The 12835-nt window shown below is 39.1% G+C and overlaps 1 protein-coding gene across 2 annotated transcripts in view; it reads right to left on the reverse strand.

Annotated features, from left to right (window-relative positions):
• ebf1a (EBF transcription factor 1a) overlaps window positions 1-12835 on the reverse strand; it is a 106016-nt gene that overhangs the window by 81775 nt on the left and 11406 nt on the right. For both annotated transcript variants that reach the window (XM_046849934.1, XM_046849933.1), the window contains exon 6: window positions 8925-8993. In XM_046849934.1, the coding sequence (XP_046705890.1) occupies window positions 8925-8993 (69 nt within the window). The remainder of the gene's footprint in view (window positions 1-8924; window positions 8994-12835) is intronic.

A 12835-nucleotide genomic window follows, 5' to 3' on the forward strand; every position in this document is an offset into this window, starting at 1 on the left:
TCTGTGTGATGCCGAATGAGCTTCCTTTCAAAATACGGTCAAACATAAAGGCTTCATCAAATATTAACAAGGATTTATGTAGCGTTTGCATAGCATGAATCAGAGCACACAATGCTGCCTAATGCTGTGGATTTTAGAAAGGACATGGTGATAGCTGTAAGTGTTATATGAATGAAGGGTGGTAGTGAAACTGGAGAGCGTAGACACAGACTGAAGTGAATGAGGTGGAAGGACATGAATATGAGCATGGACTCCCTTGAGAAGGAATAGTAACACACTAACACACACACACACATACACACGCACACACACTCATTCACACTCACACACACACACACACACAGAGCCAACAGTAAAAGGCATGTTCGGTGTTAAATACATATTTAAGTGCAGTCACCCACTGAATAGACCCACTTTTCTCTAATGGCCTAATGAAATGTACATAGACACAGACATGCATGCGCAGGCGCAAGCACACACACATGCACACGTACGCACACGCACACACAGTTACATACTGATTTGGGTGGTCATGCACAGTAGTGTATTTATCCTGCAAAAGGAGGGCAGAGAGCGAAAGGTGTGAGGCTCAAGCATAAACCAGTTAGGTTTCTGTGTATACGCATGTGTGTGTATGTGTGTGTGTTTGTCTGTGTGTGCTAATCATATAACCTGCATTAGGGCTTTTGAGGGGAATGTTCTACCTCTACCTCTGACAAAGTGAAGAGCGTTTATATGTATTCACCTGTGACAGGGATAAATTTAGCACAAAGAGCAAAAGAGACAGATGGATGACTGAGGAAATGGCAGAGTGCTTGTTTGTGTGTGCGTGTGTGTGTGTGTGTGTGTGTGTGTGTGTGCGTGTGTGTGTGTGTGTGTGTGTGTGTGTGTGTGTGTGTGTGTGTGTGTGTGTGTTTGGAGGAAAGGTGATCTTCATGCAGGGTGAGGGAACAGACCGGAGGATGGAGGAGCTCAGCGGAAGAAGAGAGAGAGGCACATCTGTGCTAAACATGCCCTGGGGCGAGTCTGCTCTCTCCAGCACCAAGTAAACACACATGCACACACACACACACACACGCACACACACACACACACACACACACACACACACACACACACACACACACACACACACACACACTCACACAGCTGAAACTACACAATATCTCAGAAGGTAATGGTTTAAATGTAGAATAAATAATGATTGACATGAACTCCAAATGTCTTGCAGCAGATATGTATTAGAGATACTAACTAACTAAATCTCAACCTTTCTCTCTCTCTCTCTCTCTCTCTCTCTCTCTCTCTCTCTATTGATCTATCTATATATCTATAAATATTAGGGCTGTCAATAATTACACATATTTAATCGCGATTAATCGCATGATTGCCATCAGTTAACTCATGATTAATCGCAACTTAATCACACATTTCCATCTGCTTAAATTAATACTTTTCAAGTTTTTAATAAGCTTATCAACATGGGCGTGGACAAATTTGGATCTTTATGCAAATGTATGTTTATTATTAGTGAATCCATAATCAGCATAGAGCATAAAGACAAAATATTCTTGCAAATGTTTTGAAGTTGTTATTTTGTAAAAAATTACGTAAATGATCAGGACACCAAACAGAACCTTGCTATGTTTTCACACAGACGGTTTTATTTGGTAGATGTGTGCATCATGGCAGAGTTCAGTGTTGATTTGAGACTCGCTGCATCAGTAAAACAAATGTTTAGTGATTAGGAAAAAACTTCCGGTGGAGCGTGAATTCCGGTGGATTCACGTTGTGAATAAATGTTTTAAAGAGTTAAATTTCGCCTCTTTTATATATATATATATATATATATATATATATATATATATATATATATATATATATATTCAGAATACAGTGTGAAGATAGTGTATGTGGGTTCACAGTTTGGAATAAGCATGACACTACAGGAGGTCTACCGACTACTGAGTCAAATAGTCGATCTTTCTATTTTTTTACACACACACACACACACACACACACACACACACACACACACACACACACACACACACACACACACAGAGGAAGAGAGAGAGAGAGAGAGAGAGAGAGAGAGAGAGAAATACAGGGTAAGAGTCTCAGTAATGTGTATACAGTAATAGATATCTGTTTATATAAAAACAAAATTAACCAGGGCAGCACAAGCCTGCCAGTAAACTGAATTAGCATCAAATGCAAATGAGCAGAGTGCTTAATGGTGGAACAGGTGCAGGCAGGGCCCCTAAATGAGATAAATGAATAAAACATCCGCGGGCCGGCCCGTGAAAACTGACACAAAGTCAATAACATGAATAATTCAGGAGGCAACCAAGGCTGTGCGCCACTGACCTCTCACCACAGGAAGTGCATCCCAAACACAACAAAAACCATAACAATGGACTATGGACATGGGGTTCCCTATCTAGTGCCTATATACACAATTACAAACATTTACACACACACACACTCACACACACACACACACGAAAACAGCTAAATATATATGAGCCATATGATATATGGATCTGCCTCACTATAATGGGAGAAAACTTCTATTTTCTAACACAGCATTGAGTTTACAAAGGCCAATCAAGAGTACATTGCTGACCTAATGAGCCATCTGTGACCACATATAGTATGCATACACACCTTTTCCCTGTTTTACCTATACACACTAATAGGGCTGGATTAAGCCTAATATGTAATTGTTTTTACTACATTTAAAAACAGAATTGTGTATAGACAGAGGAGCAATTACTCCTGAACTGAACAGGAAGTTGCTGTAGAGCTAACAGTAACATCACCTTCCCTGGGTGGAACACTTCCTGTCAAACATTCTTCACTCCTCACACACACACGCTCATCAGGAAATAGTATTCATCAACTTCACTGAGCTCTAGAAAGCACACACACATGTTGAGCATGCAAAGCTTTCATTCTCTCTCACACACACACACACACACACACACACACACACACACACACACACACACACACACACACACACACACACACAAACACACACAAATCTACAACTATAAAAGGAACAACTGAGTTAAAATTATATGCAGATTTAACCAAGCATATTACAAAACTAACACTATTGCCCCTGAGACAAAATGTTTTTGTTTGTTTTTTTAAACCAGGACAAATAATTGACTGAGAAAATACTCAAGTAAGAAAATGCACAAATTGTTAAATCCCTAGAGCTGATCATGACTTTCTTAAGGCTGCTGTGTTTGTACCCTTGACAAAATATGTCTGTTTTATAACAGGCACATTTGTTTCTGCTCTCCGAGTGTTTACATGTGAGCTGGTGGAGCGCTGAAAAGCAAGTAAAGCTACACACACACTGAAACACTACAAGCACTTTACACTAATAAACACTTGAGACACTTTAATAAATGTTCATTTTAACCTGAAACATGGAAAGCAGCTTCTAGTACACTAATCTTATTTCATCTGACTAATAACTTGATTTTATCCCATTCAGTGGTAATGCATTTTTAATATGAAGTTCCAGTGCAGACATAATACTTTTATTCTCATAGTAAGAAAGCACAGAAATGAAGCTCTGAGTGCCAGGGAATGATTGACATCTTGGTCAGTGTGAACTATATGAATGAATGTGAATTGTAAAGGCTCTTCTGAAATCCAGAATTTAAATGTAATAACAAAAAGTTTATTCAGGTGCTAACCACGATTAGCATATTCCAAACAGTGCACACCTACTGCTGACAGGTTGCACTCATGCTGTGAGTCCACTGTTGTTGGAATTGAGTGCAACTTTTTGATATATTCAGCCCTGTATTGCCCCTCATTAAAAAAATAACCTGAAATGAACTGAACATATTTTTTAATTTGGACTGAAATGCTTGAGTAAAGTGAATAAAGGTTCACTTTAAATGTATTCATTTAATGTTGATGACGTATCAAGTAATCTAAAGATTTGTTCTATTTAAGCAGGTTAATTTCTTTATATTTTATAGACCCATGAGTGAGTGAAACAACCTGGAACTTTTAGAATGGTAGAGTGTTTGTTAATATTTAAATTTCAGAAAATGTATAATAAGCGCTATAATGGTTGCAGCTTATGTTCTTATTTTCTATTGAATAATGCTGGGTTTCCCTCAGTGTTAAATGTGATTTAAAAGAGATTTACTCTGGGTTGTGGGTTCCATGTGCAGCATTTAGGAACAAATAGCAATAGTAATTGGAGCAGAAGTTTAAAAGTTTAGCAGCTTTGCCAGAACCACTGCATCAGTACATCAGTACATCAGCAGTATTTATCTACTACCTTGGCAGAACTAAGATTTAAAGTCCCAATTATAACATCTAAAACTATACATTTAGTAGGCCTGGTTTACACACACACACACACACACACACACACACACACACACACACACACACACACAAAGTTGGTTCCATTTAAACTGTGTCTAATGAACAGTAGAATCCAAAAGTATGCAAAGTCTATTATTTACTCATAATTGATCATTAATAATTAATCATATATATATATATATATATATATATATATATATATATATATATATATATATATATATATATATATATATATGTGTGTGTGTGTGTGAAATGATTATCTTGGTGTCTGTGGGGGATGAGAAGAAGGAGGTGAAGGAAGGAGACTAAACTTAAGCAATAGCAAAAAGATAATAGCGAACACACACTCACATACGTGCACACACACACACACACACACACACACGTGCACACAAAGAAACAGAGGTTAAGTAAGACTCATACATATACAGAGGAGGAGTGGAAAATAGAGTGGATTGCATTGCATGCACCTCTTTGGAATTCATCCAAGCAAATGATAGGATTGTTGACAGTGAACTGCATATTGTTAACCCTATATTAGCTCGAAAAGTCAGAGGTTTGCCTTTAGTATTTCTTCAGCAATGGCCTTAAATAAATCGAATACACTTTCACACACACACACACACACACACACACACACACACACACACACACTCTTTCTCTCTCTCTCTCTCTCTCTCATTGTTGCACTTCACCTTTCAGCAGCTGTGACAGCCCTGTCTCACAGCTTGAAGAGTTACATACATGAATCGCAGTCTAACTTACAGTCATAGTACACACACACACACACACACACACACACACACACAGTCACACACACACACAGTCACACACACATGCAATGATGCACTGTTATTTTTTCTAAAAGTCATTCTTCTTCTGTCTTCATCTCTTAAACATTAACATCAGTAGTGACAAATTTTATCATCCTCTCTAACTGTAGGATACATGCTCGTTCTCTATTGTTTTTACTGCGAAATACACACAGACTAACACAAAGACACAGACACATACTCATTGAGAAAGAGAGCTCTCTACACTCTTGCAGTCTTTAATTGCCTCACAATAGGGCTGCAGTCTGGACAGGATTACTCCAACAATGGTCGCTTCAGCCAGTTAAGATTATTCTCTTCGTACTGATGTGGAGAACGATTTACTGCAACCGATCTGGTTAATCCACTAACATAATACACACTGCTGTATTTCCTCTCTCACAAACACCTTTCCCCTTTCTCTCCCCTATTCCATCAACATATGCCTGCTAACAGATGCTGTTAAATGTCCCCTTTTTTAGGGATGGACCTAGGTTTAGGTAGTGTGTGTGTGTCTGTGTGTGTGTGTGTGTGGGTGTGGGTGTGTGGGTTGGGGGGGGTTTGAAAGAGGTATTAAAAAGTGTGTATGCAAGGTAGGCAGTTTGCTGATTCACGCAGCAAAATATTCAGGACATGGGTCACAAGTCAACGTGTGACATAACTTCCTGCGCTGCTCTTATTTTAAACAGAAGGTCATTTTCTTGCTCATCACTTGTGGCCAGCTTTGCAGAGTGCCGTGTGGGTCGGCAGCCAAGGACAGCCATGAAAAATTCAGACTCAAAGGGCATAGTGACCCACTTTCCAACATGTCTCCGCATCCCTCTCTGAAGTGTTTCTCCCCGTCCTATTTCCTCACTCCGTGCTAAACCAGATGTCATCCCCATCACCAAAAAGAAGCTATCAAGCAAGGTTGAAGGTCACCCAGAGTCGCAGAAAAGTTTCTTTTATTATTCTTAATGCACGAAGTTGAAAATCACAGGGTATCCATGGCATGCTAGATTGTTCCCAGGGAGATAGAACAACAGCTCTGTGCACTACTGTACAGCTTAGTGAGCTTCTGTTACTCCCAATTCACACAGGAGCAGAAAGAAAGAGAGAGAAAGAGAAGGAGAGAGGGAGGGGATGCTGATAGAGATGAAACAGAAGGTAGTGAAAAGCAGAGTTAAAGGGCTGCTATTAGATGTCAGTGCTCTTTGTGCGTGTGTCAATGGAAGCCGATTAAAGTATTTGAAATAATCTTACTGGGGCATTAAATGGATTCAGGAGTCAAAAGTTAGAAAAGACGGGGAATGTGAAGTCGAATCTGTTGTATAGGACGGACACTCACTCACTCGTTCTTGCTTTCTTTCACGTGTTAACAATTGAAAGCCGGAAAACATGGTAATGGACTACTTTTAATTCCATCTGAGTATTCTAATTAAAATATGCTTTCTGCCCTGGTGTGCAATGATTACTCACACGTGCCTCAAAACAAGCATGCTTTCCACTAACACTGAACCTGTGCCCCAGTGATGCTGAGATTTGTTCTTTTAACAATCTAATAGGGCATCGTGAGTTGACTTTATTCTTTCGATATTTCTCCAGTTTTGTCTTAGCAGCCGGTATTGCGGTTGCTTATGAGAGGAAGCTAATTAGGAAATGATTCTCATTACTCTTCCAGAGGAATTAGTGCTAGCTTGGCTAATTACTGCTGTAAAACCTAATCAGCTGTTTGAAACAAGAGCACACTAATGAGCTCTTATTTATTCAACTAAAGAACATCGGAGGGAAATAGAGGCTTGAATTCATATTTTGGCTGCATATGCGTTTGGTGTGTGTTTAAATGAACCCCCAGACTTAGCAGCATTTGCTGGAAATCAAATCTTCTAATCAAACTAAAATGCATCAATCACCTCTGTTTTACATGACCTATTTTCTTGTCCTGTAGGTACTGAGTGATGGAGGAGTAACTGTTTAATTCTGCATCTATTTTGCTATCAATTAGTTGTGCTCTCACCTGAGCCCTGGAGTGTCCACAACCCAGAGCACAGCTGCTAATCTGCTTATACCATAATACAATCAAAAGGAAAAAACTATTATTGGATGCATTGCAACAAATGAGTGAATTCAGGACAACAGTTAAGAAAAGTGGGCAGTGATAGGCAGAAAGAAGTGTGTGTGTGTGTGTGTGTGTGTGTGTGTGTGTGTGTGTGTGAGATGGGTGGAGGTGAGGCCATGTGGCATAGTGAGGGTGCAGCTGTCTCTGTGAACTGTGAAGTGTTCTGGGCCAATGGAGCAGAAATGAGCTCGATATACACGAACACACACACACACACACACACACACACACACACACACACACACACACACACATAACCAGCATCCAGGTAGAAGTCTTTCTCATAAACAGCTCTCCACACAGGCAGAGCTCGAGTGAAACTACGACAGCTGTGTTCATCTGATAGCACCATGGCTCATTAACACACAAACACACGGACACAAATGACAAAGTCTTGTGTAGACATCTGCCCTCGACTTCAACTCTAAACTCTCCCGCATTACAGGCTTTCCTTCACTCTACAACCCTAAAAAACCTTAAAAAGGAATTTTCAGAAAAAAAACATTTCATCTTTAACGGAATTGAAAAACCCGTCCTTGTGAGTTGACCAATTTCTGGACATAATCCACATTGTTTGGTGTGTTTTTCTTTGATATTGGTTTTCAGATAAGAACAAACTTGTCAATGTCTTCACAATACCAACCAACCATATACAATTAATAAAAATATATAATATATTTCTCATGTTGCATGGTGCTGCCATTTTTATATAAATCTATTGTCATCTAGGATTTTTGCTGGTAAAGAACAGGTTTGAGGTATTGTGATTCTAATAGGTCATTTCACAACTCATGCGAGTGTATTATTTAAAAAAAAACACAAGTGTAAAATTGAACCCTTGTAGGGGAATTGTTGTTAAGCCAAGTGTTTTCTGACTGACAGAATAGATCTGTCAGATTCATTCTGTTTTGACACTCTCCGCTTTTAATTCCCACACAGGTTTCAAGGCCTTAATATAGGGCTGAGTGTGTTAATAATTATATGCACAGGAGACACACACCATTGAACCCAGTGGTCTACAGCACAGGCTCAACATGTTCCTGCTACTGGTTTCATGTGTACAGCAACTCTTCTGTAAACAAATTCTTCTTTTCCTCACACAAATCAAACACGGCTGTTTGAGTCTTCACAAGTGATGCTGAGTGCTTTGAACCGCAGGCTTTGATTGGAACGGATGTTTCTGTAAAAAGCCATAGAGGCAGAGAGCAAGCTCTCACACTACACTACTAATGACTGTGGGTGTGTAAGTGCTGGAGTGAGTGTCTCACTTGCTCATAAACTGTAATAATGGTTCATTGAAATAAATAGTTTAGCGCTTTTCAATTCTTTCTGAAGTGCCGATCCACCGAAGAGGTCATCAGCTTATAACCTCAGTCGGCAGATGGAGATTTTTTATCTTGGAGCATCCAAAAGACATACCCATATTTTCACACACCCTCTCTCTGTCTATCACCCCCACACACACACACACACACACACACACACACACACACACACACACACACACACACACACACAAAGCACTACTAATAGGGAGCCAATGGTTTCTTACATTTTGCGCATTTGCTTATGTACACACACACACACATACTAACACACACACATCCACACACAGAGCCAAAAAGTGTTAATCCACCTCTTACCTGTCTATGATGACGGGATCAGAGGGTGTTTCGTTACGGTTGCCACAACTCTTCTTGTCACAGCAGCGGCTAAACAGAAACAGACAAGACACAGCAGGGGAAGTGGGGGTGTACAGAAGTGGGAAAAAGAGAAAAAGAGACAGAGAGAATTAATATGCTTTTTACACATGTTTAAGTTGACCTGAAGAAGTAGCAATTACAGGGCAAAACTCCCCTTCAGCCAACACACACACACACACACACACACACACACACCTCACAGTTCATTGCCTCATTAAGCTTGTGATTGAGAGGAACAGTGGGTTTAAATATATATATATTATATGAATGATATGAATGAATGTCATGAGTTAACTCTTAAAAATTGCAACTTAATCACACATTTTTATCTGTTCTAAATGTACCTTAAATTTATACTTTTTAAGTCTTTTAATCATCATAGGCATGAACAAATATGGATGCTTTATGCAAATGTATGTTTATTATTAGTAAAACAATGTGCAACATACAGCATGAAAACTATGTTTCGATGGTTATAGATGTTTTTCAAAGAACTTGTTCATGTCTATTGGACACATAAAAAAAAATTCTTTTTCTTTGCACATTTAAAAGACTGTTTACATTTTCAGATGGCAGGTTATGGAAAAATACTCTAAATACACTAAAATATTGTCAAATACGTAAATCAGTGAATTATTGAACATTAATGAATTAATGAACATTAATTGCAATAAAAGGACATAGCAATAATACATTAAAATACTTTCACTTTGCCTTTAAATAAAAATTTAATACAAATTTAAGGTACACACAGAAAAGTAAAAATTTTTTTAACTTTTTGGTGTACATTTTCAGAATACTGTATAATTACTTAAGGGTTACTGGACAAGAAAAAAAAAAACATCTGATTACTACTGAGAACATCCCCTTATAGAAAAACATAACAATTACTCCTGGTGTTTTTAGATGATTTCTACTTGCTTTTTAACATTATCTAAAACACCCTTTAGCTTTAAAATACTGTCAAAAAATTAATTAATTATATTTTTCACTTATTTTTTTTTTATTATTATTATTTATTTTTATTTTTTTTGTAGACATTACACAAAAGCATTATGGCTAACACAGCGTGGCTAATGAGTTCTAAGTGTGTTTAAATATTGTCATGTATATAAAAGTATTTAAAAATGTATGCTAAAATGTTTTGTGATGTGACATTTTTCACCATATTTTCTGTGTGCCTTAAAATTCTTATATACATAGATGATCTTCAGTTCTCAGAATTGTTCAATTTATTTATTGAATTTTTTTTATATTCAAAAACAATAAGGAAACTGTTAAGATGAGATGAGATGAGAGAGGAAGAAAAGGAGAAGGAGGAAAGATGAGGAAGGTCAGGGTTCTATGTTCCCTGTAGGTGGGGGTTGTTGTGGTGCAGCAGGTGGAGCACTGGGCTCAAGTTTCCCTGCACAGATGGCAGAGGGGGCTGGAGAGAAAGGAGTCATGTGATAGCAGCAGCTTTGTGAGTGAGGGGCTACAGGCTTAATGAGTGCGATAACGCAGTCCCAGCTTGACCTCAACTCATTTCTCAGACCCCCTGAATCTCTCTCATTTATACACACAGACAGTCAGAGCCATCTCTAGTAGACATGCATTACTGAGTCAGAGAAGAGACTGAAGCACAAAACTGAAGAGACACGGAGGCTGCAAGGGTGTGCTCTAATGGCTCAGGATGTGTCAGGCTCATTGGGTGTTTATGAATCATCAGTAGATGGTCCTTTGGTGACCTTGTGTCACTTTGTTTCATTTTTGACGTTTTCTTGGTCTCATGTTCCCCTGCATTCTCTCCTTCCACATCCCTCTCTACTGCTTCCCCCCCTTTTCTGAGTGTACTCATGTCTTTAGTGCTGTTCTTTCAGAAGTGGGTCACACTCAGGTCCCCGTGGATCACCAGAGTAAAGCATGCTGGGAAAGAAGAGAAGGAAAGAGGGGAGAGGGGTATAGAATGATGTGACTTTCTATATCCCAATAATCCAATCATCAGCCAGCACCCATGGGACGACATAATCAGAAATCCCCCACCCCTCATTCACCCCCCTACACAAAAACTATGCTAATTAGTCCAGGCATTGCTGCAGCTTTGTTTGGGGCTTTTTTCTTCTCTGTTCCGTCCCAGTGGACCCACCAGTGTGTATCTTTAATCTTGAGTGTTTCCTCCTGCCACCGCATTTAAAGAAGTTAAATCCAAATTGCAGCACATAATTACCAGGATGTGGCCCTCGTTGATGCCATTAGGACCGACCCATCCCAAGACACGTATTCAGATCTATTACTCGCTACTATGGATCTCCTCTGTGGTTGGCTAGCAGTTCAAACAAAAAAGCTGCAAAACTTGACTGAATCAAACCCTCCTGAATCTGTTTATTTGAGGAACTGGGGTCCTGTCATAAAGACCGCGCTGTTGCTTTTGAGCAATTGTTTCTTGTTTTGCCTGTCAGTGGTGTTAGATGGGAGAAGGCATCGAGCCTCTGTCCCGCGCGTACAGTGCCATATGGCTAATGGCAAACCTGTGCGGCAATTAACAGCCCTGATTAATGAAGAACAGCCTAATCACAGACTGGTAATTGTGCCTCTATTGCAGTGCAGGCTCAGCAGAGAGGCTCAGTAACAGACGGAGGAAGGAGAGAGAGAAGGGAGGGTGAGGGAGAAAGAGAGAGAGAGAGAGAGAGAGAGAGAGAGAGAGAGAGAGAGAGAGAGTCTTTTTTTACACTGTGTTTTCTTTTTTTGGCTTATTATGAAAGATTGAGAATGAGACCCAATAGAGACAAATGAGGAGATCTTTGTGCGTGCTTCTAACACATGCTTGCTGGACCTTACAGGCGTGTGCCAGTTCCAATAGGGTCAGAAGACCCAGAAGGTAACTAATCAAAGAGAGCGCAGTGTGTGTTTGAAGAAGTGTATGGCAGTATTCGTTGATGTAAAAAAAAAAAAAATGTAAAAACGGGAGCAGACAAAGCAGGACTCGACTAAAATAATTTAACGCTTTTAAACCGCAAACTAAAAATGTAAAAAAAATTTCCCATAGTGTCATAAAGCCTGTGCATTTTTCTAATTTAACAAGTTGCGGTGATTTACATAAACAGATCATTTTCAGATACAAGATTTCACCTCAATATTTGCTCAAAAGTACATCAATTACATATACATTTATTACTTTTTGCACTACTTAATGCATTGCTTGTTTATAACAATAAACATATTCAAATTTTTAGTTGAGAGAAAAGGAACGCAAGAACGCTTCAGCAAGAGGTAGCGAGAAGGGAGAAAGAGGGCCCCTGTTCCCTCATACTTCACTGTCAAACTCAAAGTAACCTGCATTCATTAACAGAGGAATAACATGAAGATTCTCATTGAGTAATGAGTTTTTCCTTGTCCTAATTAACCAAGCATGAGTAGGATATTTTTAGGAGAAAAAAACTGTGCAAATGCTCCCCACTTCAGCCAAAAATAGATGAGAGCCTATCTCCACAACCCAGTTTTAAGTGCATCGAATTCATCTTTTGATTTTAATTAAAGGTGCATGCCTTTCTCTGCCTTTCTCCCCTCCGAGAGCAGAAAGTGGATGACCTGGATAGAGATGGAAAACGGGATAGAGAGGCATGGACCAACATGCCATCTATAAACTTGCCTATAATAAGGTGCAGCGTCTGTTCAATTCTTTTTCTTCCTCTATTCATTCCTACTTTCAGAGGAGGACATGCAAATAGCACTTTCCCATGTGTATGTTTTATTTTTAACAGGTTTAAAAATCACTGACATGATAAAATCATAGCCACTCATATTAGAAGCTCTGTCTGACATTTTAACAACTTTATAGACAGAGCTCTGTCTGTTTTGAAGAAGGACATTTT

Source organism: Silurus meridionalis, chromosome 5 (assembly GCF_014805685.1).
Source record: "Silurus meridionalis isolate SWU-2019-XX chromosome 5, ASM1480568v1, whole genome shotgun sequence".
Taxonomy (NCBI): Eukaryota; Metazoa; Chordata; class Actinopteri; order Siluriformes; family Siluridae; genus Silurus; species Silurus meridionalis.